Consider the following 26,199-nt stretch of genomic DNA (forward strand, 5'->3'; position numbering starts at 1 on the left):
TTGTCCACCTATAATAAGTTATTCCCATAAAGGCACAGCTGTCTCTCTGTGAAGTCCATGGCTTTTCCCGTATCCTTTCTATACCTCCTCACACCCAACCATCCCAACCACAACAGGACTGCTCTTCATGCTTAGGGCACAGAACACAGACCAGTATCACAGACATCCAAACCACCTCTCTTTTACATGAACCACCACAAACCACTTCACTAAGCAAGCATAGCTTACAGCAGCCTAAAGATGAGACACAGCATCTTCACAGCACATATTCTGACATTTTCCTTGGGGTGCGGTCTGGCGGAAATACAATTGGGCAGACTGGTCAGCTGAAACTCACCAGAGCACCAACATTTCAACTTGGCTATGAGAACCCTTACAACACGAGCACTTTTCAATTAATTAGGAAGGACAAGGATAAGGCGTATTATAGTATAGAGACCCTTTAGAACACCACCTCCCTCAAGCATTTGTATCTGCAATGGGTCTATTTTCAACAAGCTTTTTCGCTCATTTACCTGTTCAGCACAATGAGTCTTGGTTAACTGGAGCAGCTTCCCATACTACTTTTGGTCCTTGCTGATAACATTTGATTTGAACATAACAGACTCCCCAGAATTATGTAAACTATGACAAAATTAAAAGAGGGGCCACTGTCAGACAAATTACTTCTGAACAGAGTGACCAATGACACTGAATTTTACTATAACACAAGCTCAGAGGAGTTGTCAGTCAAGCTGATGAAGCAAGCAAATAAATTCAACAGCTGAAATTAGTCTTTGTCTGCCATTTGGTTAAGTGGTAGTAACAAGGTCTGTCAGATTTTCAGGATCTATCCAGAGACATCTTACTGATTTTCAAAGTAAATGTAACATTTCAGTAAAGCCAGGTCTTGGAAGGCAAAGTCTGTTAGAACAGCTATATTATGTATGGTTGTCTAAAAAAGCTGGCAGCAAATGGTCAATGTTTCTAAGATATGGGGGTGTTGAACTTGAGAGCTTGACAAACACAGGAGAAGCAAATGCTTGGATGAAATATAGTAACCAAACAAAAAGTATTTATGAGAATGCAGAACTTAACGCCATGACAGAAGACCAAACCCAATAATTTGGCATAAGCTTAGCTGTCCACTCTCAAAGGGAAGAATGGAGTGAGCACTTCAAAGACAAGCAAAAAGCTTTTTGTACCATAAAAGAAGATACAACAATGACAAACAGAAGATCCGGTCAAAACTGGTTTTGCAAGTTGGACATTTAGGTGATTATTGGCTTATTCTGTACAGGGAAAAAAAGGCTGAAAAGTTTAAATTAATTCCGCTTCTTCTGCTGGAGTTTCTCTCTGCCCAGCTGGAAGGCTAAAGAAGTCACATGATTTAAGATGTCGAGTAAGAATGAATGAGCAAGGTATTCCAGTTGACTACATGGTCTTCTTTCCTTGGTAAAATTCCAGCCTAAAAAAAAAAAAGTCATGTGGATGCTGTTGTTTAATAATGCCTCAAGATTTCCAAGTCTGAAATTCCCTGTTTTTTAACCAATGAAACAAGTATGGAGAAAAGAATGTATTTCAGGCAACGTAGCATTGGGATGATGCATGGTTTGTGTTTTGTAGGGTTTTCTTAAAACGACAGAGAAAAAAAATAGAGAGATTACTACTTGGTCAGCAGTAGCATTCAACATTTTATAGTCAACATCAAAGTAACCAAAGACCCCAGCTAGGTTATCCTGTAATCTTTTTACTCTTTCTAGAAGAGTAATTAGGAATGCAGCCATAGCTCACAAACATGCATTCTAAAAGCCCAAGAGAAACCCGTAAGTAGGAACTTTCAGGGTTTGAGAACACAAAACCAAACCATTATGGAATCAAAACAAAGGGGGGCTTGAGAACCCAAAGACACAGTATTCTGGCACCAAAACACAATAAGGAATGCACAGTGCCTCTAAAAGGATCTTAATTCATGGGAATCATCTGGTAACCTGCTGGTTTATAGCAGCTTTGGAGGACAATGTCTAACACCAGCACCCATGCCAATCTGGAAGGATAAATGCATGACGTCATACTGGGAAAAAAAACTAGGCAAGAGAAGGACACTTAAGGCCCACAGACTTCGTAAATCAGGGTCAATGAGGCATAAAATGGTTAATATATACTTAGACTAAAATAAAAGCTAAATTTAAGCTAACGCTCTATAAAAATGAAGCAACATTAATCACTCATGGTTCAACCTGTATTAGCACTACCTGTAGAAAATAATTCTTGATTTGGAAAACGACAAGGCAGCATTTACAGGAAACAGAGATCTTGTGTTACTATTGCAACACAAGACCACAACCCCCCTTTGAACAGTCAGCTGATGCCAGCAGCCATTTTCCACTGTTGCCTTAATTTCTCCTTCCCTGTTCTCTCAACTTGATGTCCATGGTGATTTAGTATTTCTGAATGTCAGACTTTGTCACCTGATAACAAAATCAAGACTAATTTTTTCCCCACATAAAAGAATAAAGCTTTCCCAGAGGACTTTGCATTACAGAATGACAAACACAGCAAAAATAATCTGTAGTATTTTTGGTAATTCAAAGACCTGTAGATTCGGATCTCACTTCACATATTCTTACATAGGAAATAATAAAATGTAGATATTGTTAAATACTTATATTTGCTGGTCATTGAAGAGGCCTTTGAAAGTACCACATCAAGAAGCCAAACATTCAGCTGCCACAGATCTGCACAGTGCAGAAGTCAGCACAAACACAGCAGAACTTAAAACACACTGAAGATCTGCTTCAGTTACTCAAACTTCCACCTGCAAGTGCTAGTTTGTATTTGTCATGTTTGTGCTAATAAATCACTTCTAGCAGTCTGACAGCAGGTTTTCCTATTTTTCCACCCCCCCTCCACTTCATCAAGAGGAATTAGCATTTGAAATGCCATGCTAGATCAAATAGCCAGTGTACTTTGCTGAAGTATTGCATTACAATGAATAAAACGATCACCAAATTGCTTTTATGAAAATTCTCTGAGGGAAGTCAGTAAAATCTTAGGAAGAAAAACTTTACTTTCTTCCTAAGAAAGTATATCACTTTGGGCAACTGCATGGAATGGATGGATCTTGACACATATGTGTCACATACTCCAATATCACAGCTACCTGTAACATGAACAATATCATCCAGAATCCAGTCATGCAAGATTTCTTCCTCGCCTTTAAGTGAATGCCAAGAGTGATGTTTGGAACACCTCATCTACGGCAGAATTTTGTCACTGGCTATAGGAATAGGAAGCACATTTGATGTGCCACCAGGATATTCAACTGCAAAATAACGGGGTCTCTTCTGCCACCGATGGGCTGCAGTGAGAAGCCCGTATCAACATTCCTCTTCCATAACCTTGCTGCTCGCTCTCCGCCGGGCTGCGGTCAAGGCACCGAAAGATTCAGATCCACCCACTCAAGATGGTGGGATGACCTGGCACTGGAACCCAGCCACTATCCAGCCGGCTCCTTTTCTGTAAGGAATTCTGGCATAACCCTAAAGCATCTCATTAGGCGTCTTCCACGAGCGCTCAGCAGGCTTTTCATTCAAGGGCTGCTTCGCCTTCCAGGTCCCTTCTCCCTGCGAAGCGGGGCGGGGAAGCGCATGGCCGCCTGCAGCGGGCTGTCCTGCCGGGACACGGCTCCGTGAAGGTCGGCTGCCCAGGGCCCCGGCGACACCCGCTCCGCAGAGCCGGGGACCGCGCTCCCTCTGGGAGCAGCTCCGCAGAGCCGCGTCCTTCCCGGGCAGGGTCCGAGCGGGGAGGGGAGCGGCAAGAGCTGACACCCCCCCCCCCCGCGCCCTTCACCGCCGAGGAGGGCAACCCCCGGGCGCAGCTCGGGAGAGGCGGAGGCACCGGTTCAAGGCAGGGGGGAGAGGGGGCAAAGGGTCTCACCTGGGCCGGCCCGGCGCGCCCGAATCCGCCCGAGTCCCTCCGGCGGCGGCAAAGGAGGCGCTGGATCAGCTGACGCCGGGCCCCGCGCGCATGCGCCGCGCCGCACACCGGAAGCTCCGGCCGCTAGCCGTGCCCAACTCCGGGCGGAGCTTCGCCCGCCCGGCCGGGGCCGCTTCCGCGCAGGAGCGCACCGGGCGCGGTGGGGCGCGCTGATTGGTCCTTCTGCATCACGTGAAGGAGTCCGCGCCCCGCCCCCGAGACTCGCGGGGCCTCCCCATTCTCCCCCGCCCCGCGGGGCGCGGCGCGTGCGCGGCGGGGGCGCGCGGATGGGGCGGGGCGGGTGGGTCATGGCGGGCGGGGCGGGGGCGCGCGCGCGGCGTGAGGTGAGGGGTCACGGGGCGGGGCGGGGCGGGCGGAGGCCCATGTGGAGCGGGAGTGGGATCAAGATCAAGATCGGGATCAGGATCGGGATCAGGAGGAGATTGAGCCGCCCGCGCTGAGTACGGGGAGGCCGGAGCCGCACCCGCACCGCCGGGCCCTGGACGCAGCCAGTGCGGACGCCGGGCAGGCCGCGGACGCACCATGAAGGGGTGAGTGCGGGGCTCGGCCCGGGCCGGGCCCGCCCGAGAGGGGAGCGGGGAGCGGGGCGGGCCCGGGCGGCGCGGCGGGCGGGAGGCGGAGAGGGCCGAGCGGTGCCGCCGCCTCTGAGCTCGGGGGGTGTCGCTGCGTCCCTCCCGCCCTCTGGGACACGGCCAGCGTCGGGTGGGTGCCGGGGAGTCCCTCTGGGCGAGGAGAACCGGCGGTGCCGCCACTGGCGCCCTTTGGGCTGAGCAGGAGCTGCCCGCGGGGCTCCCGCGCCGTCACGATTGTGCCGCCGGCGGAGCGAGGATTCTCCGCACTCAGCCCCGCGCTGGAGCGGGCGGGACGCGACGGCTCCTCGTGCTCGGGGGGATCCCGCCCTGCGGGGTCCGGCGATCTGCAGAGCGGGATGCTGGCCGGATTGTCGTCCCTGTCTGGTCCTTGTCTGGCGGTAGCAAAGAAGCGCCGCTCGCTCTGTGCGAAAAAGCTGCCAGTCTTGGATGTGTGTGGTTTTGCAGTGCTATTGTGTGCAACATCCTCTTAGCACTTTTCTTGGTTTTTTTAAGTTTTTAATTGCTACGTGGAGGTTGCACAGCGTGGATGGATGACAACACGAGCTGTGTTCTGTGTCATGTTTCTATAGCACACCCTCTGCTTTGGGCCTGGCATCGCTTTTCTCTGTCTCCTGAAAACTAGAGATTTCAACTCTGATTGGCTGCAAACACTGATTTCCTGCTCAGTGGGGGCAATGAGGTGCCGTTTTTGTACAGGAGACTGGAGGCCTTTACACTCACAGTTGTGCTTTGGTGTCAGATGACCTCCCTGACCTTGTCCAGGTCACTTTGGGACAGGTTTTTAATGTTGGTTAAACCACCTAATGTTTATTAATTTTAGCATCACTTGTGCTCCACAAAACGTGCTTGTTCCTATTCTGTGCCTCAGTTTCTTCAATGTACAAAGGAAGTTTTCCCCAGCTGTTTCTTAAAAGAGCATTAAACCAGTCCCCTTGGAACTGGTGTTATGCAATGATGGGTATTATTATTCCAGTTTGGCAGCTTAAGGCAGGGTGAATGGAAGCTGAATCACTTAAGCTTTTACTAAGAAATGGTAAGGGGTTTAGCTTATTAGCAATAGGGGTGAGGTCATACAAGACTGCTTGATAACAGACTCTTAGCTGGTTCTTACAGCGTGTAAGCAGCTTCAGGCATCCTGAGGTGCTGGCAGGTGTCTGTAGAAAGAGGTTCAGGGATTATTGCAGATAAACAAAGTCTCAGCTGACATAAAGTAAGTGTGTTTGGGGTGTTGGACAGCCCTTCATCCACCTGCACCACCCTACATAAAACGGGGCACCCCCACTCTTAGTCACCTTGTAATGAGGACGGCAGAGTTTGCGGGAAGAGCAGCAGCACAAATCAGCCGTGGTTCCGCAGTGCTCCCGACAGAACTGGGTTTCTTTTTATCCTTTGTTGACCATTCTGCTGTTTGTTACAGCTTAGCCTTGCTTTGGTTGTATGTCAGTCCTGGGATGGGGTTACTGGGACCTGGATGTGTGAGTGGGAAAGCAGCCCAGGCATGCCAGGCTGGAGCTGTGGGGATCTCCTGGCAAGGCACGGCCAGAGCTGTCTGCCGTGCTCAGTGCTCCACAAGGAGCAAACCTGGCTTTGCTTGTGCTGATTGTGAGTTCTCATTTCATGGACTTTTTTACTTGTAACTTTTTATTATTTTTTTTTTTAATAAAAAGCTATGGAGAGAAAACCTGCATACCACTCTTCTGCTTCCAGAGCACCAAACTTCATTTCTGTTACTTTACTTTTACTTACAGGCAGCTTTATTTCTGGTTCAACTTCAGGGCTTACTGCTTTGGATTCTCTACTTGGTATTTCTGCTCTTCTGGTACTCTTTCATCTCTGAAGAGCAGCATATTCCTGTCTTGCCAAAACACTGTTAGCACCACACAGCAAGTTCTGGTGCAGAATAAATTCATATTCCTGTGCAGATTCTCATATTGAATCCAGGTGTTCTCTAAAAATTCAGATGGAGGCAAATATACCGACAGAGCTCAAATTGAAAAATAACCCCATTTAAATACAATGAGACTCAAAGGACTAGAGAATAGTTCAAAAGGAATGTTTAAATTACACAGGACAATTGGAACAATTGGAACAAATCCAAATTGTTTTTTAAGTTACAAAGATCGGTGAAGATCCCTAAAGTACAAGTACTGTCAAAAGATGGGTCCAAAAATAGATCTAAAGCTTCAGCTCCCAGCGTACAGAAACTGATGGGCTTGAAGGGATCTGGTGTGTCTTCGGTATTGAATCCAAAATTGTGGACAAGTCCTTCTGAACAAACTGACTCCATCTGACTGTTTTTCTGGGAATGTATGCACTGCATTGTAACCCACACCACAAAATGCAGAGATGATTTTGGAAGTGCTTAGAGCAGCTGATGTTTTATCAGCTGTCATTATGAAGAGTCTACTTTGGCAGAAAAAGAATTTAAAAAGAAACTATCCAGTTCACTGGCATGAAATTTCAGATCTAAAAGACTGTGTAGTCAACGTATGTTGCTTGCAGCCTTCCTTCTTAGCTCTCTGAATTCAAAATAGCAGATAGATGTGTGTTAATGCATAGCAGCTTGTAGTGTCTCTGTCATCAGGGAGTTTGAGGTTAGGTGACCTCTTCTCCCTAGGACCTCTGGTTTCAGAAATAGAAGATTTTTGTGCTTTCTCAGCTGCTTACATTTTTGTGGGTTTTCTCTTATTTGATGAGTTAAACACAATCTTCTGAACTGGGGACTGCTGTTAGCTTCCACCTGGTTTTGTGAGACTTGGCTTTATGTTCACTGTATCCTCACCTTCTGAATAACTTTAATTGGTTAGTCTCATTGTGTTTCCCTTTTTTCCTTAAATGTGACTTGAAAAAATGAGGTATTTCACTGTTCTATAATTGAACCTTGTGATTCTCTAGAGATTTAATTATTTTTTAGTTTATTATATGTTATTATTGTCAGTTCTTGAATTTAAAAATCTATTGTAGAGCTGTGTTTGCCTGAGGAAAAATAGGGACTCAGGTTCCACTGTCTGTAGTAATCTGGTTGTTTTTATAGACCAGATGTAAGTAACACTCCTTTCACTTTGCTATTTTATTTGATTCACTTATTGCTCAGTGGTTTTGTGTTTTCCTTATGATTCTTATGCTGTTGGTTTTAAGGAGAGAAAACTGGAAGGCTAGCATTGATTCTTGAGCATTTGCTGATTGCTGTCCGTGACATTTGACATCTTAAAGTAAGGTTGCATTTCTGACTTGCTTCAATGCAGATGAAACCTATGAAAATAAGTCATCCGGCCTTTCCCTGGTGGCCTTCCCTAAAAATCACATTACACGAAGCTATTGCAGGACCTGCATGTTCCATTGCGTGCATGTACATGCTATGTGATCAGGATTGTCGCATACATGGAGCCAGTAGTGCGTGTTACAAGCAGGGCCCAGTGCCTGTGATCCTGTGCATGTGTTATTTCATCACATTGACCAAATCCCTCTCCAGTTTTGATGGGAAACACCTGGGAGATTCTCATGCAGCAGCACATCTTGAGCCATGTGGTGGAAAACTGATTGAAACAGGGAGTAAGTGGGGTGCTGTGTGTTAAACCAGCCTTAGAAAGAAGCATGCACTGCTTTTGGGTAAGACACTCCTAGGAGATTGCCTCTCAACTTTGCTGTGTTTGCAGCTAAGTCCCAGGTTTTGCAGTTTCTAAGAGTTCTCCTGACTTTCTGTGGAAGAGTCCTACAGGCTACAACCTATGCAACAGGTACTGAGAGAGAAAACTTCCCAACACTGAGACTTTGCAGACTTGTGCTGCTCTGGCTGCCTTTGTAAGAGAAACATCACAGCTGGGGAGTACTGAACATAACAGAAAATTAACCATATTGTTTTTGAAGTGCAGGGAGTTATTATGGGTAACCTCTGATACCTCTGCTTGTTTTGCCTGGATTCAGGAAGTAAACCTTTCAAGGTTTACTGAATATGAGGAGAACGGGGAGGGGTTTTTTTTCTCCTGAGTTAGTATGTCAGTTTGTGCAGAGCTGCTGAATTGTTTCCGTTTGCTCGGCACGGTGCTAAGCTTAACATATATGGGAGGAAGTTCCAAGTTTATGAGAAAACTGCTGAATGGTCATATGCACTGGAGGCAGGACAAAAAAGGTAATTGAGCTTGAAAATCACTTTATTTTTAGGCTTTTTCTGAACCTAGAAACATCCAAGTGTGAGCTATAGTCTGCATTTATTTTCATGGATGATAAATTTAGACCTTGCCTATATGCAAGCTTACAAATGGCTTAACAGCTTCTAAATTCTTTATAAAAAACACTCAATGCAGTTTATTATAGGTACTTTAACCTGATTTATAACTCTGACCACTTTGAATTTAATTCCATAACCAGATTAAGACATTCCACAAAGTAGGAAGGTACGAGAGGGGTTGTAGCCATTTTACTGAATCACTTTAGAACCCAGTCTTGTGTTTTGAGTGTTGTTTGACCATTCGGTTCTTTCTGCATGTAGATGTGGCTTGGTAGTTCGGGACATTTCTGTGAAAAATGCAGTAACATTAGTTAATCACCAAATGCCACAGACTCTGCTGCCATCTCCTGAGGACAAGAAATGATGCATCCTCCTTTGCCACACTAAATCTCTTTTAAAATGGGGAATAATGGCTGATGGTTGAGCCAGAAAAATACTTTAGTCCAAGTGGAAGTTATTCAGAACTTGAAGAGCCTGCCCATTTGGCAGTGTTCAGACCAGTGATCTGAGAAGGTGCTAGGTATTTTTATCCAGAAGAGGAAAGAAGATAAAAATTTGGATCTTTACATTTGTTTGGGAATTGATAAGAGAGAAATGCAGTACTTCCTTGCATCCCTCCTGCTCTAAATGAGATAGGCAATGTCAGGATTACTTTCTACTCCTGGCTGGGAAAGGGGAAGGGAAGAAGTAATCCATGTGGGAGTTAGTTGTAAAGCAGTGGAAGTTTGTCAGGAGAGAGTTTGAGGCAGAGAAGCAGGGATAAGAGAGAGTGTGTATAGAAGAATACCTGATTATTTGGAGACTCTTGGCCTTGAAGACCTGAGAGTGGAGAAGCACAGCACTGAAATGGGGTAACTGTATTTGTGTCAAATTTATTGAATTAATTCATTATGAGAAGGAAATTGTACTTTAGGCTTTATTGAAAATAGAGCCAAAACCATTTCCACAGCACTGTCACTAGGTGACTAAGATTAAGATATTTGAGTTTTCCCAGGGGCAGAGTATTTTTCTCTTTAATTAGTTGAAAATACTGTGCTTCATAGGAAGGTCTTCATGCATGATGTACTTCCAGAGCTCACTTGGCCTTCTTCTCCCTCTCCCTGTTCTTTTCCAGGTTCCATGTGATTTTTGGCCCTTCGCAGACTAGAATCTCTAACCCTGAAAAAAATTCTGATTTCCACCATCTGAGCATTGTATTTTTGTTCTCTTGAGAGTATGGGATGGGATCTGGGCGGCAGCTGAAGGCTCATTAAAGTTTTCTCTACATGGCACTTGGAATTGTCAGCAAAGATCACAAATTAAGTTGAAAATTGCAGTTAAAGGACATGTTTTTAGACCTTTGGCAGAAATTTTTATTTGAGAACAATTTGTTTTTAGTGAAAATTAGGAGGAGGATGGGGGAGAAAAAATTATTGTTGCCTTAGAAGTGTTTTTTAAGGTAGGCACATAAAACTGATAGCACATTCAGTTAATTTTTCACGGTATGTTATTAATGTAATGTGTGATTTGAACACCTTGCTAAACCCAACTCTGGGACTGCAATCCAAAGTATAGGTAGTAAACCCATAATGAACTTTTCTTTTTTTTCCCCCCACTATTCCAATGGACAAAGGCATTTGTAAAGAAATGTATTTCAGTGACCTATAGAAATAGTTTGTGTGAAGCAGAAAAATTATTTTCTCCGGATATGTCAATTGCTTGTAACCTGTGTACATACAAGAAGTGCCCTCAAGCTGTATTTATGTAAATAAAGTACTTTGTAAGCATCACTTCTGTTTTGAATTTGAATGTAAGCCTCTGTTCTTACCTGATGATCATCAGGTACTTAATGAACACTAATTAGCAAAGGGTCATGATCTTCTGGGAGGCAAGTAAGGGTTATAATTGTTAGGTCTGGGGACATTGAGGGTGTGGAAAGCAGCAGTAATCTACAAGGTGTCTCAGGATATAATTAGTGGAGGCACAAAACTAATTTTGAGGCAAGCTGTTTCAAAATAGTGAAGTACTTCTGTTTAACAATCACAGATCAAAATCAATGTTCTTGTAAGCTTACTTGACCAATAAGGAAAAGTGGTTAGAGCAGCAATGAAGAGTTGGGATTTCTGGCAGCTCTTTATCTGCTGTATGATTGCAGACAAGTTGTTTCCTCTTTCACCTGATATTGATGTACCTGGGATAGGCTGATGAAATATTTAGGCCTTAATTTTGTGAAGTGCTCTGGAGCAGCAGAATTTTATGAACAACTTAAGTGATGTACATGTGTCTGCTTTTCTGTTCTAGACTAGCTGCATTTATTTTAGCTGTTTTAGAGTTTGAAAATTCTGTCAGCTGGGCGTAATGATTCCTGGTCTTTGTATCCATCTGCAGAATGGGATAGCTTATAATGTTCTTGGGAAAGTTTATTTTTCACTCGAAGATTTGAGACCTAGGACACGTTTCAGCTGGAAAAACTGTGAGGCTGTTATAGCATAATTTTGCTTCTTGCACGTGAAGACTGGGCAGTCTTTTGTATGTGGTCAGGTTTTCTAGGTTGAAGCAGAGTAACTTATATTCACAGATATAGTGAAGAAATGTGGTGGTCATGTGCTCTGAATATTTTTTCCTTTTTTTATGATAAAGGGAGAGGCAGCTAGGGTCTGATGTATGTCTTGGGGAATTGTGATGCATGACATTGAAACCTGTTAACAGTGAGATCCAGGAAACTTGCAAGTCTTGAATGAAGTCTTCTGTTAATTCTGATTCTACAGTTGCTTCATTTTCTTCTATACATCACTGTGCCCATCTGCAGGGCAGAACTGGGGGTAACCTCCAGCAGGGTATCAGGTGTCATGCAATACATGTTTGCTCTAGTAAGCAGGACTAAAGAAGATCACGGGGTCTCAGAGCAAATTGGTAAGACTTTTTGAATGCTAGGTTTGTACTTATCCTTCTGGTTTTCTGACAAATGAGGTAGAGTAGGTATGCAGCCCACAGATCTTTGAGATAATTGAAAACATTCTGGTCTGCCCACAAGAACTAGACTAACTTGTGTGAGTAGCTAGACAGCTCATCTATTAAAAAAAACAAAAACTAAACAAAAACAATCCAATCAAAAAACCTCACAAAACCCCCAACAACCTCAGACCCCAAAACACTAGGAGAGGCTCTTTCGGCCTTAGAGTAGAATCTAAGCAGAGCCACACCCTTCAGGTCTACAGCCTTCATAATTCTGGTTTGGTTTTATTTTATGAGTGGATTATCCTGTCTAGACTCCTGCTTTGACTTGGAAGCCAAAATAGAAGCAATAAAGCTGGCTGGCTGCTTAGCAGGTGACAAACCTTCTCTGAAGTCCTCTTAATTTGTTAGGGCCCATTTCTTCATGCTGCCTCTCGACTTCTCAGTAAGTTTTGCAAGTTTCAGATACAGCTCTGCTAAATTTAGCCTGCCAGATGCCTTCAAAAAAGCCTGAACCCAGCTATCAGTTACATGGAGATCTGTTTCAGTCAGGCACATCCCTCTGGGGAGAGACTTGCACTATTTAAAGTTGAATGAGACTGAGATTCTTACAGCATTAAGAAATTTAAAATTCGTCCTTTTTCTTCCTGATGTTGGTTCTAAACTAGTGTTCGGCGCTTGGTATTCCCAGGAAGTAAATTTGTTTCCTCTTGAACTGTAGCTAGAAGTTGGCTGTGTCTTGAGCTGTCATAGCAGTATACTGTATATACTGTATAGTTCTCCTTTGGTATATATTGAGCAACGAAAGGCATTCCTAGCACAAGTAACACTCGTGTAGCCTGCATTACTTCCACCAGTGTCAATGAAAGGCATTGTAGGAAAAGTAGATTGTTCAAATCATGGCCCCATAAGCTGCAGGCAGAGCAATTCAACTGCAGCAGGACTAACTAGATTGTATTTGGTCCTACAAACTGTGTGAGGCTTTTCCTAGCCAATGCCTGGAGGATCTTAGGACACTGGCATGTAAGAGCAGGAGTGTTAATGCCAATGTTCTGGGCATGCATCCAGTTTCAGGAAGTGGCGCCTGTCACCTCACGAAAGTCGCACTTCTGTTCAGATTTGGTGGATCACTCTTCACTTCCGCTCTTACATCGCTGGACAGTGTTGCTGTGCACTTTTAACAGATAGCAGCCTGTGCACCAGGAACCAATTCCCTTCACTAGTGAATTCTCCAAGTGTTTTTTTTCCCCAGCGACCAAGTCATGGAAGGTAGCAGTTGTGAAAAATGCAAGCGTAGTCCTAGGGTATGTCAGGGAAATGCTTCTGGTAGTGACAGGAAAAACTTACTGCCGCTGTAAAAGACAATAGTGTTTAGGCTGCTGTTAGCGGTTTTGGTTAGCCATGTTTAAGGAAAATCAACTTTAATCAGAAGGAATATAAGGAGGAGCTAGTATGACGAGAGTAGGAGTTAAGAGCTAGTCTTACAGGATGCACCAGGAGCTTGGCTTTAGTTGGAAGAAAGGTATGAGGAGATCATGATGACTCTGAAAAGGCCTGTGCAATGGTACCCATCATCTCCAGACATTTGTACATTTGAGTACACTGGAATAACTAACTGAGAATAATGGTAGCTTGGGAGCAGCCTTACAATGGAAGATGCTTAAGTGGTTTCAGAAGGCTGGGATTCCATTGAAGAGAGTGTATGGATTTGTAGAATACTGTAGCAGTAAGAGGCCTGACCTGATAAGCTAGGAGTCTCTCATTGCTCTATGCTAAAAGCAGGTGAGGTGGGGTGACTGGCTTGTCCCAGAAGCTTTGAAATCTAAGACAGCTGACTATTGCATCCTCCATGGGGTGCCATTTGTGCTGTAGGGTGCCAATAGTAAGTGTGGATCTTCTTAGAAATATTGGTGGCATCATAGAGTCAAATAATTTGTTATGGAAGGGCATGTCCCTTCTGGACACTTCTGGTTCTTTACACATCTTTATATTCTCTTGTATGCTAATTTGAGCTCATAATTTAAATTTTTTCTTTGCAACAGCAGAGGATAAGTGTTTCTGGTGCACCTTCTACTAAGCTGGAATGCACAGGACTGTCCTAGTTGGACCTCAGCTGACATAGTAAACATACTTAAGTTACTGATTTGGCTGAGACTTCACTTGAAGAAGCAGGTGAAGTTGTAAACAGCTGTTAAAAACAAACAAACTAGCAAAAAAAACCAAACAACAAAAAAAGCCCCTCACAAAGCTGCTTGTTTTACTCTGGTAAAAAGAAGGGACTGATAATTTTGAGTCCTTTGTTATAGGTGCTTTGTCTTGGCTATTTGGAGTAGTTTTTTTAAGTTCTTGAGATCAAAGTGCACATTGTTCCATCAATGATAAAGTGTAGCGCAGTATCTCTAGACTGTGCTCACAGATGTATTGGATAATCTACATCCCTGTCCTCCTCTTGAACAGTACTTGCAGTTTAAGTCAGGGTGAGCTGGCACTTCTGCTTAAGAACCAATTAGTTCTGCCTATTGCAACCTTTCCTTTATGCTAGCAGAGGACTTGTGTGGTGAACCTAGTCAGGGGACTGATGTGGGTTAAAATGAAACTTTAGTTTTTTGTCCAGGTTAGTTTTAATCAGTGTTGGTTCACCACATTGTTGCACAAACATTTGTGCCAGCATGAGGATGGAAATGAGTGGCTCAGAGACAGCAAGACTGCTACTTTTGACAGCAGTGCCAGCTTTCCCGTGATTTTACTCGAGGCCCCAGTGGCACTTTTGCCACACTGTACTCAGGCAAAATTATGTATTTTCATTCTGTGGGTCTTCCTTTCAATGTTCTTATTTAATTTACTTGTTAAATGGTTTTGTGCATAATAGATGTGGTGCTGATTTAATCAGCCAATGCTATACATTAAAGTAATTTATGGTTTGAGTACACACTATTTAAACAGATATTTAGCGTATTGATTTATGCTTCCTGCAGTGTTTCTCAAACCTCTTTCATATTATTCTCCAGGATAAGATACTGTCCCTGGTGCAATTCTTGCAAGGACAAACCAGATAGTGACAGAGCACAGGAGACAAGCAGCAGGAGATGGCAGGAGGCAGCAGTGAATGTGGCAAGTGGTGAGAGATAGAAGGGGAAAGTCCAGGGGCTTGAGGAAACGTGTCAGCAAGTGCCTTTTAGCCTTCTACTAACAGAGCTCACTTCTCTAGCCTGATGCCAGCCTCAGAGGTGATGTCTTGGCTCAGCAGCTCCCAGCCTTAGACTCTGCTCCTGCATTTATTTATTTGTTCTCTGTCTGAAACCTTCTTGGTGAAGGTCCATTTTCTGGCCATGTTACCTTTCTTAGCCATCTTATCCTGGCTGCCTCTGGTAATATATTTTAATAGTAATTATGATGTTGCACTGTCGTCATAAATATTTCATAGTGACTATCTTCTAATACCTGGTTTGTTTGATTAGTAATTAATTAATCTTAAAATAATATTAGAAAACACTACCTGGTAATGGTCTGTGTCAGGGATTTTTGCTCAAAAGGAGACATAATGTAGAGCAACTTTGTTGTGATTTCATCTTGCTGGCATTGCTGATCTACTGAAGCTTGGAACTACTGATACTTTTTGTATCACCAAGGTTAATATAATGTTATTTGGAGAAGATGTCTAGGCTTTCTGTAACTGAGTATGAATATGAGGTTTATCTCTTCCCCTGCTGACCTCTTGCGCTGCGGCTCATCTGACCTAGCTGGGCAGTTGAGACCTGTTCCCTTTGGTTTCTACTCTCATGCAGGCTGCAGTAAAAGGGGCTCTTGAGTCTTTTCTTCCCTCCTAGTAAGAGATTACTGAGGTGCCCTACTCCAGCAAAACTCTTTCATGGACATAAATATACCCAGGAACCCACATGCCACAATTTTACTCCTGCCCTTTGTGAGGAAAAGGCAGCAGCACTGCTGAGATCAGAACTTGCCTTCTGTGAGCCTGAAGAAGCCCTGCTGTGCTAGGCAGAGCAGTTGTGCCAAACTGGGCATAAAACAAGTACTATAGTTTCTCCACCATCTAATAACTTTGCTTGCATGCTTGTTTATACTGGGAGTACTTCTGTAGGGTAAGAACATCATCCTTATTAGCTCAGGACTTCCTTTGTGTTGGAATATAATTCTTAAAGGGGCTTGTGCAAATGGCCATACATGAAGAAAGGAGTCTTGAGAGCAAAGAGTGTCTTTACTGCTGTTTAGGCAGGAAACAATCTGGTTGCTCATATCTATTCAGTAAAACAGGGCTGATATGAACCTAGAATTGTGTGCTTTTCTAATTCCATGTGCACTGGCTTTGTACCTGCCTACATATTCTGGTGATCATTTGGAAGAAGGATTTTGATTGTCTTGGTCTTTTTATTTTTCATTCTTGTAATCCTTGTTAAAACTGCTTGCACTCACCCAAGGATAACTAATATTTTTCTTTTTAAATTTATTTTTCTTTTTTTTTTTATATTTTCTTCTGTGTGTATAGTGTTTCTGTCAGGAAGTTTGTCTTAGAAAAGAAAGAAGCTTGGTCTGTTTCTTCTCAGTATAATTCAGTGTATTTTAAGGTTGTGGTTCTGGTCTCAGCAGGAAGAAAGATTTCAGTGATGATCGAAGTAGATGCAGATATCACCTTGAGAAGGGCACACTTTGCATATTAACAAGCTTAACATATTTGTTGCACGCAGTACTGATGGTTTTTAGAGACAGATGTCTAATAATGACTTTGTCTAAGCATAGACTTTATATTGATAGGTGGTAAAATTGAGACTGTCTTTGAAGCATGGACAAGGACTTAATTTCTTTGGTCTTCATTCTAGCTTCCTGTTCCTCCTATATTTTCTTTAGGTTTTTCATTTTTTTTCTTGTGATCTTGATGATCAGAGGGGAAATAAGTGGGATAACATTAAAGCTAATACTTCTGGAGAGATCCGTATTCTCCTGTCTCCCACCCAGTAAAACCACACATATACTATGGTATACGTATTTTTAGTGTGACCTGAGAGAAACTTCTAACTGTATAGAACTGACTGAAACTAGGTTTGGGACTTAAATCAGCCACCAGCATAAGACTTGATTGTATGGGTTGGACGTGGCAAATATGCATTGAACTGACTATTAGGTGGGACAGTTTCTAAGCATGAGCAAAATAATTAATCTTGGGTGTCCTTAAAAATGTTGCAGTATGTCAGATGTTAAGCATGTTTTGATTTGTTCCAGTAGCCGGATCGAGCTGGGAGATGTGACGCCACACAACATTAAGCAGCTGAAGAGGCTAAACCAGGTCATTTTTCCTGTCAGCTACAATGACAAGTTCTACAAAGATGTACTGGAGGTTGGCGAACTTGCCAAACTAGGTACAAATGTTCTTGCCAGTAATTGTGGGCTGTGGTGGCAGAAGTGGTCATCATTGCTATCCATAATGGTTTTAGCATAATGGAATAGCCGCTCCTTCTGTTTAATTGTTTTACATAATGAAAAAATAACTGTTTAAGAACCTCAAAGAAGCCACAGAGTGTCTATGTTCTAAGTAGATTACATCCCACTGGGAATAGGCATATTTTCTGTTACAGAAGAAAACAGCTGTGCATTGCCAGCTTACCTCCTAATGTCATTGCTGTTTGGTGAACAGTAGTAAGCAATCACTATGTCAAAGCAGCACTGGTGACTTCATTCCAAATGTGAATCCAAAATCTATGTTGTTTTCTCTGGACAGGAGAATTAGCAAGGGGGGAGGGAGGGAAGAAGGAAGATGCAGCGTGTAGATGAAAGAGCTGTATGTGTAGTTTGAGACTTGTTACTGATGAGCCTTTGTTTCCCTCCCTGGCAGCGTATTTCAATGATATTGCAGTGGGAGCAGTGTGCTGTAGGGTGGATCACTCCCAGAACCAGAAGAGACTGTACATCATGACACTTGGATGCCTGGCACCCTACCGAAGGCTAGGAATAGGTAAGGAGGGTCTTCTTTTGTATGTGAGGCATCAAAGAAACCAGATTGCTGTCCAGCTTTCTAAACGCTTTTTCAGATTTTTAACCAAGTTAGTGGACTTTGGACTACTGATTTCTTTGGAAGGGACTTGGGGGAAAGAGTATGATTTATCATGTGCTCATTCTTCTCTGCCTTTCAGAAATGAGCCTTTAGTAGGAATTTTTAATTCAGGATTTCAGATTACTTTAATCTTAATTATTTTATACTGTGATGTAAATACACTCCTTCTGTGGATGTGAAAATTGTTGCAGAGAGAGAGTGAAATAATTGGTCAGATATATGTAACCAGTACACAAGTCATACGTAAGTACAACACAATGTTCCTTCATTGGCTTTTCCCTTCACTCTTCTAAATGTAGGGGCTTTCTATTTATTTTGTCTTTGTCAATACTGATCATTGCTGCTCAGGGGTAGTACCTGCTTTTTGTCTCTACTGCATTTAGTTCTTTGTCTCTACTGCATTTAGTTCTTTGCTTCACATTGCAAACCCATAGGACAGATTAATCAAGATTTACAGTAAGCTGTTTAATTTGACAAACTGGATTTAAAAGATAACTTTATCTTAAATTATTTTACTACATCTTTAGTAGAAAAGCTTACCAGTTCCCTCACTGATTTACACAACATTTTGGTTGTATTTTGAGCTGAGTTTGAGACCTTGAAATTAGTATTAAAATAAGCTGATTTGTACATACGCTTCTGGCTGTTGTGATTTTTATTTCTTTTTCAAAGAAACAATGAATTAAGGGTTATGAGCAGTCAGAAAGAGTAAAATACTTACACATCATGTTTTATTTGCCTTTCCTAGTTTTCACACTCTGTCATTTTAGTCTGCCTACAGTTAACCTGCTTCTCCTCAGGGAGCACCTAGGTAAGTACAGATTTAATTGTACCCTTCTAGTTTTCTTAAGTATCTTCTTTATCTTTTGGCAGGAACGAAAATGTTGAATCATGTCTTAAACATCTGTGAAAAAGATGGCACTTTTGACAACATCTATCTGTAAGTAAATGAGTAACACTCATGCATTATCTCATATCTCTCATGATAGAGATAGATATGGGAGCAAAGGGATGGAGATCTAAGTGTGGGTTTAGTGTATATTTTAGTGGGGTCATGGGACATCTTGTAAGTACTAGCAGGAAAGCCAGGGGTCATATTCTGGGCTTGTTGTGTAATGCTGAGAAAACAAAAAGTGTGCTTGCTTTAGAAAGGGTTCTGCAAATCTTCTGAATTTGAAAGTAGTTTAATTACAAAATTATGTTCTAGAGCAAAATTCCAGTGTAAGACAAAAAAAAACCTTTTTAAAAAGGATTTTATTTTTATCATACAAAGTTTTCATCTTCAGAATGGGAAATACTGCATTGTGATGCATTTGCTTTCTGTCTTTTATGACAGCACTCTGTGGGTTAGAATATCAGAGATGTTTGCAAACACTCAAAGTTTATATTCAGTAATAAGACCCGACTGCTATTCCCATTCTTGCACACTGCCAGGTCAGCTATTTGTGCAGCAACACAATAAACTAGATCAGTGCCCTGACCCAGCTGGGGAAGCTGTTTTCAGTTTTGTTTCTTTTTTTTTGTTTTTTTCATTTTAGTGTGTTTTTGGGTTTTGGGAGTGGCTTTCTTGTGCTTTGTTTTGTTGCAATTTTTTTTTTTTTAATCAACTGCATGTCTGCATAAGCACTTGGCATGATGCAGACAAGAGAACAAGCACTGGGCTAGAGGGCAATCACCCCAATAGTCCCTCTGGAAACAGAGTCTGAAATCCATAAATGCCAAAACTATGCTTTTCCTTTGCTGCTGGTTTCACACTTCTGCTTTTTTCTGTGCACTGGTGTCTGTGTGGTTACCAAGTGAGCTGATGCAGTTTTTGGCCTGATTTGCTGAAGCTAAATCCTTCTTGTCCGTCACTGCCTTGGCCAGCACATGAGTGCAAGCACAATGCACTGCTAGGGATAGGCCCACAGCAGGTTCGGCTTGGATGGACTTACACTGCCACAGAACTACACCCTGAATACTTGCCAGGACTGTGGAAGAGACTTTGTGAGGAGTTTCATACACTGATATCACTGTAAATGGAGTGACTTTCTCCTCAAACTTAGTCAGTCCATTTCTGCTATGGAGGTGCAGACTCTTCCATGTCCTCTACTGTTGTTGCTTTGTGCCATCTCTGTATGAGGGACATGTTTTAAAGAGGTGTCTGTGTGAAACTTCTTTTGGCTCATTACTCCTGCTCTCCTGCCTCAGGAGAAATAATGAGCTCTGAGATGCCTGCTAATGGGACAGGGACTTTCCTTTTTACCTTTGCACATTTCTGTGTGAACAGTGAAGGAACAGTTTGCTGATTCTAAGGCAAAAAAAACCCCAAATCCTTCAAAATCCTTCTTTACAGTTCCTGGACTAAGGATTCTGGCATAACAGTAAATAGCCCCCAAAATTGGCTTTTTGATTTTATTATTATGCCTATTGCTTGTGCATCTTCTATTTGAACATACTATGCAGTTTAGCATCAAATTTGATATCAGTGCCTAAATTTGCCATTATAATAAAGTTCCCTTTTAGCTTTTTGGTGCTTATTTGGCTTAACACTAAGATCTTTTGTTTTGTTCTGCTGCTGCTTCCACAGTTACTTTGGTTCTATGATTACGCAGTGTGTTGTCATGACAAAGTGATTCATGAACTTGTGCAGTATCCACTAAGTTTTGGGAGTGTTTAATCAATGCCTTTCTTGAGCCAAACATTTTTCTTTCTTTTCTCTCTTTCTTTTTTTTTCTTTTCTTTTTTTTTTAACGAAACTTGGGCAAATAAATGTCCTAGTCACTTAGGATGAAGAGCTGATGGCTGTTTGTTTTGGAGACCTTGAAACATGCTAGCAAAATCTGTAAAACTCTAGGGGAAGTAAATACAAGGGAAAAGGACTTTGTAAATCGATAGGACTTTTTCTTTTGTATTACAGCGTTTTGTGAGGAGAGAGGAGTAGTTAGACTAAAGCAAGGTGTTAAAATCATATCAAACACCATTGCCAGTTACTGCATGTTACTGTGTGTTGGGATCATTGCAGAGACAACTCCTCTGGTCATCAGCAAAGTATTACTACAGGAGGTTAAAGTTTGCTTTACACTGAAACTCTATTATATATTTCCACTAAATATCTGCCATATTGCTTTATTAAGAAAAATTGAAATTGCCAAGGTAGTAATGCTTCAGTCTCTGCTATTTTTTGTTCCTTGAAAGAGTATTACTGAGGGGAAGCATTTACTACTATTGACAGCCATGGGCCATCCAGGAGCTGCTAGCCCAGAATTGAACTGGGAAGACCAACATTTCCAGTCTTAGATTTACACCACTGTTCCTGTCTTTATCTAGATAGCTGTTTTTCTTGTCTCTGACGATTCTGAATATGGAGGCAGAATACTGACCCTGTCTCTCTGTGCCCTTTTCTGTCCCAGGCATGTCCAGATCAGCAATGAATCTGCAATTGACTTCTACAGAAAGTTTGGCTTTGAGATCATTGAGACGAAGAAGAACTACTACAAGAGGATAGAGCCCGCAGATGCTCATGTGCTGCAGAAAAACCTCAAAGCTCCTTGTCTTGGCCAGAATGCAGATGTGCAAAAGACCGACAACTGAACAAAACCCAGCGGACACTTTCTTGCACTTGCTTGTCGCCAAATAAGGAAAGAGAGGCCTCTTTTTTTTTCCTTTTTTTTTTTTTTTTTTTTTTTTGTTGTTGGTTGCTTGTTTTGGGTTTTTTTTTTTTTGTTTGTTTGGTTTTGGTTTTTTTTTTTTGCTCCATCCCTTCATCTTATTTTTTTTTTTCTTGACCTCTCTCCAACAAAATGTAATGCTTCTTCCAAGGATTGTCCAATCACGTTTGGGGTTGGGTTTTGGTTGGTTTTGATTATCTTTTTGAGCTCTCTTTTCTGGTAGGTTTTTTTTTTTTTGTTTTTATTTTGAGGGCGGGGGGGGGCTGTTTTTTTGTTTTTGTTTTCTGTTAGGGTGGGAAAAGGTGTGCAGATCTCTTTGAGGTGTGGAGGGCTTGAGCAGGCTATCCTGATGACAAGTTTCCTTCAGAATTACTCTTTTGGTAAGCAGAATGTAAACCCAATGGGGGGGAAAAGGCAAAGCAATATCTTGTCCTTTGACTCCTACATCATTGTGTTTTTTATAACCTACAGGGTACTTTACTCTCCCCCAATGTTACTTTGAATGTTACTTCAGTACTTCCCACTCTTCCTCTTAATCCCCCCACCTCAAAAAAGTATATTTAGTTCTTCCTAATATTTTTGAGTATGGCTTTTTCCTCCATCTTTTGCTGAGAAGGGTGGGCTACTTTACCATACCTTTTCACTCTGCCTGGGCTGATCTTTTTGAATGCTTTTTTAAAATACTCCTCACCCAAGCTGGTGCTACACTTCTTAACTGACTGAGAGGAGGATTTAGAGTGGTCTTTGTTTTTTCTTATTTTCATTTACCCGACTCCCAGCAGACTTTTGCCAGAGTAAGAGCTAGATCTGGTGTTGGCAAGAATAACCTTGTAAAAGTATGAATCCTGAGGAAGCACCCTTGCTTTAAAAATGGGTGACATTCTGCAGGGCTCATTGACAGTTAGTTTTATCTGTGTTGTTGGGATGGAAAAAGTGACTGTGACCACCTTACCAGCTTTGATGACATAAGGCAAGCACCTGTCTCCAGATAACTTTGTTACAGCTACTGAATCTGTGGTGACAGATGTAAGGGTTGAGGAAACCAGGCAGCAAGGCTAAGAAGGCAGACATGAATCTGACCCTAATCACATAGCTTTGCAGGGTCTCCTGGATTTGCTTGGGATTGGCTTGGCTTGCTGTGTTTATGAGCTCCTTTGGGAGGAGGTGGTGAAGACCTGTGCAGTTTTGCTCCTTTGAAGATTATTTTCCCCTTCCCCTGTTCAGTAGTAATAATGCAGTTCTCCTCTGGTGAGAGGGTGTTCGTGGAGCACCGGAGAAAGCAGCGTATATTAGAGCATTTTATGGGTTTGGAAAATAGGCTGGCTGGCTTCTTCCTAGTACTGTAACTTTGAGGCTACAGTAAACTGTACTAAGCTCTGCTTTGCATCCTTTCATGCTTTGTTTGCGTGAATACCAGTGCTCCTTTCTAGGCACTGTTGCCAGCAATTTTATGTATGCCAATATAAATACCAACTTGAGCTTGGACTCTTCTCCAAGCATCTGGGAAAGTGCACTGAGCTGAGACAACACCAACCTGCCCCATCCCCCATGTAGATGCTGAACTGTATTCTTTTCCTGTTTGTTTTTTAAAGTTTAAATCTGCATCTTGAATTCTTCCGCTCTGAAAGCCTCCAACCTGTAGTGTGCATTGCAGCATACATCTGGTTAGTAGGTGCTGTCCAGTCATTAGAGGGTGACTTGGGAACCAAGGATTCCAAAATAGGAATTGTGGTGAGGCAAGGGATGGCACCCCTCGCTGCACGTTAAGTGGTCTTTGATACCCCAGGGGTGACTATATGAGCTGCTACACAATTATTCCTTCTTTGACAGAGATGTGTAGTGTTTGTTGGAGTGCATCTTGACAGTCCTGCGCTGGAAAACAGCTACTTAATTTGCTGAGTTTGCACTAATGGAGTCTTGGAGATGGGCAGATGGCCAACACCAGCCCATCTGCATGGTCTGAGCACCTGAGTTTGCAACACTCAGTGACAGACTCTGGCTAGAAAGATGCAAACAGTTCCCTTGGCCAGAGGCTGCCTAGTTTTGACAAAAGCTTATTTTCAGTACAGCTAGGACCTGCTCATGGTGGTTATGTTGGCAGTCCAGCATCTTTCTAGAAGGGGATGTATCGAAGCACAATTAGCTTGTCATATGCCAACATAGTTTCCCTGGCCATCTGTAGACCAAACCAAGAGAAGTATGTGGAGGGAGAGAGAGATAGTATTGTATTTGAAGATGTTCGTGCAGCACAGCTGTAACTCAGACCATAGCTGCCTCTGGTGCCAAGCAAAGTGCTCTTCATTCTTCTAGAACTAAGTGGTAAGTGTTTGGGTTGGGTAGATGGGTGTGGGGATATGAGCTCTTAGGATTTGCTGTTGTTGTAGGCTTCCACAAATCAGTGTGTTTCACAGACAGTTTTTCTTCAGGTTTAAAAGTACAAGTCTGATGTCTGAACTTACTTGGATTAACCTTTGTTTCTGTCTCTTTTTGCTTTGGGCTGCCATCATTCTATGAATGTATCCATGAGAACAATTCTTAAAGCTCCTATTCCACAGCAGACCTGCCTCATTGTAACTTCTGATAAAATATTTTGTAGGAGGTGGAAGAGAGAATAAATCTAAGACTCCTTTTCCCAGGCTATTAATCCTGGAAAACAGTTGTTGAATCTTGAACACAAGGTTTAATCTGACTCTTAAGAAAACGGTGTTCCCTGTACATGGATAAGGGCAAGTGAAGGTCAGTAGTTCTGGATGACAAACAGTTGTATTTTATTAGTCTATCAGTTGTGTTTAGCCAGGGAGGAGAGTGCTGTATCTTAGTGCTGTTAACCCAGAGACACTGAAATTGTGTGAAGTGTGGGCTTACTGCAGAGAACTTCAGTTACTTTGATTGTTGCTGCAGGAGGACATCCTTCTAGCTTGAAAATAACAGCTTGTGAACAACTAAATTTTTCCAAAGTTGGGAGTTTCAGTGGGGAAGAAAAACCACCAGCACCTCCTGTTCTGGATGAAGATCTAGCAAGAAAAATGTATGTGACTAACCGCTTTAGAGTGTAAATTGTGTATATACAAGTTATCCCTGAATCTCTGCAACTGGCTTTGTCATACATCGGTCGAAGTATGAAGATATTACCTACAGAAAGACTCCTACTTGAGGAAACCATGGTACAGGAGAAAAAGAATCATCCAGAAGAGAGATCCCTCATTTTTGGGAGGGGGAAGGGAGAGAATGTATTTAGTGTATACAGAAACTGGCTGAGTTTACATGATGCAGCTAATGGTTAAACCTGCCAACTAAATATGACATACTGAAATATGACAATTGAAACAAACTTATGTGATATTTTGCTAAATCTTGATGGTGCCCTGTGTCTAGTAAAAATTTGATCCTCCAAATTGTTTTATTCTCCCCCATGTTGTAATCCAGGGTCAGCTGCTATGCACAATGTCTGTGTTTTGTAAAGTGTTTGCTGACTTGGATGTTTCTTTTGAATCTGCAACTGCTTCCTGATTAATTGGCTAAGACCACCCCTGGTCTCTTGAGTTAAGATTTAGTGAAAGGTATGCTGTATGCAGTTTACAGATGCATTCGCAATGTTACAAGTTAAGTTGCAGGGGGAGCAAATTCTTTACAATAAGATGGTCCATTTTTAATCTATATCATTGCCCTTGTTGTACATCAGGAGCATGTTTTTGTTTTTCTCAAACTCTTTAGAAATACCGTTCAGAATAAACGTGCACTATTTGAGTTATGTCATTTACAACTTGTCATGTGCTTTTTTTTGCTGTCCAGCTGTTTCCTTCTGAAATCAGATATAAACTGTTCCTCAGATGTGTCATAAACTGTGTAACTCAGAAGATTTCTGACTTGAACTGTGTGTTGGGCTGCTGTGATGAATGCCAAAATCTGACAACTGAGCAGAGCAAGGTCTGTTTGTCTGTTTTCCTTGAAGTTATGAGCCCTTCCTCAGAAGTCCTCCGTCTTGGGGGGGAAGGAGGGAGGAGAGGAAGAGGAACTGTTCTGGAATATTTTTGCATTGATTGGTGAGCAGTCCGGAAGGAAACAGACCAGGTGTCAAGAACTCAGGTTTGGGCTTTATAGGTTAAAAAGTTTAAAGTATTCAAATTAGCTGCTAGTTATTGCAAATATTGGCCACAGTCTTTGAAAAACTATGGTCCACCCTTGTAAATGTGACTGGTCTTAACATGCAGCACATACTCTTCCATACTGACTTTTCTCAGAAAGGTATTTAAGTAAAACTCATCTCTCTTAACAATCCCAGTCTCTTCTCTTAAAGCCATTGTTTGTCTGTAATTTCACTGTGCTCCTTTTCTCCTTTGTAGTGCCATTTGTGAAGTGATGAAGTTGCACTGCGTCCCAGGTTCTGGAGGAAAAGAGGTGTTTCCCTAGATATTCTATAGGGTATTCTATTAAGTTCCTCTGGAAACTGCTTTATTAACAGATGGAGTTGCTGCATTCATTAGAATAACATGCAAAAGCAAAGCTGAGGCTCTGAAACTTGTCTTTAGTCTTGAGTGTCTTCTTCCAGCTGTCTTCCCTGACCTCTGCTGGAGGGCCTGGAAGACACAGCTGGAAGTGAACTGCTACCAGAAGTGCAGCGTTCATCACTCCAACCTCACCAGCAGCTGCAGAGGCTGGAAAACCTTTGCTGTACTTAAACTGCTGCAGCTGTTCTCCAAACCACTTGGCTTTTATTTTTTTCTTCTCCTTCCTCATTCCAGTTACCTCTTA

At 42.4% G+C, this 26,199-nt stretch overlaps 2 protein-coding genes across 4 annotated transcripts in view; one reads left to right on the forward strand and one right to left on the reverse strand.

Annotated features, from left to right (window-relative positions):
• The window catches only part of ATP6V1A (ATPase H+ transporting V1 subunit A), a 30,591-nt gene extending 26,540 nt beyond the window's left edge, over positions 1-4,051 (reverse strand). Inside the window, exon 1 of the mRNA XM_058841387.1 lies at positions 3,919-4,051. The gene's annotated coding sequence lies outside the window, so the exon portion shown is untranslated. The remainder of the gene's footprint in view (positions 1-3,918) is intronic.
• Positions 4,052-4,307: 256 nt separating this feature from the next.
• NAA50 (N-alpha-acetyltransferase 50, NatE catalytic subunit) lies at positions 4,308-25,210 on the forward strand. Of its 3 annotated transcripts, none has more exons than XM_058846907.1 (5): positions 4,308-4,508; positions 16,969-17,105; positions 17,579-17,698; positions 18,671-18,737; positions 21,190-25,210. In XM_058846907.1, exons 1-5 carry the CDS (start codon positions 4,501-4,503, stop codon positions 21,368-21,370), a joined length of 513 nt encoding a protein of 170 aa, XP_058702890.1. In that variant the 5' UTR covers positions 4,308-4,500; the 3' UTR covers positions 21,371-25,210. The 3 variants fall into 3 exon arrangements, with proteins under 3 accessions (XP_058702890.1, XP_058702897.1, XP_058702882.1); XM_058846914.1 differs by having other exon boundaries at positions 16,972-17,105; XM_058846899.1 differs by lacking the exon at positions 4,308-4,508 and having other exon boundaries at positions 16,919-17,105.
• The last annotated feature ends 989 nt before the right edge of the window (positions 25,211-26,199 follow it).

Source organism: Poecile atricapillus, chromosome 1 (genome assembly GCF_030490865.1).
Source record: "Poecile atricapillus isolate bPoeAtr1 chromosome 1, bPoeAtr1.hap1, whole genome shotgun sequence".
Classification (NCBI taxonomy): domain Eukaryota; kingdom Metazoa; phylum Chordata; class Aves; order Passeriformes; family Paridae; genus Poecile; species Poecile atricapillus.

Coding starts and splice junctions, on each gene's coding strand:
- NAA50 (XM_058846899.1), top strand. CDS start 16,934: ATGTCAGATGTTAAGCATGTTTTGATTTGTTCCAGTAGCCGGATCGAG. Junction 17,699..18,670: donor CTACCGAAGGCTAGGAATAG/GTAAGGAGGGTC, acceptor ATCTTTTGGCAG/GAACGAAAATGTTGAATCAT. Junction 18,738..21,189: donor ACTTTTGACAACATCTATCT/GTAAGTAAATGA, acceptor TTTCTGTCCCAG/GCATGTCCAGATCAGCAATG.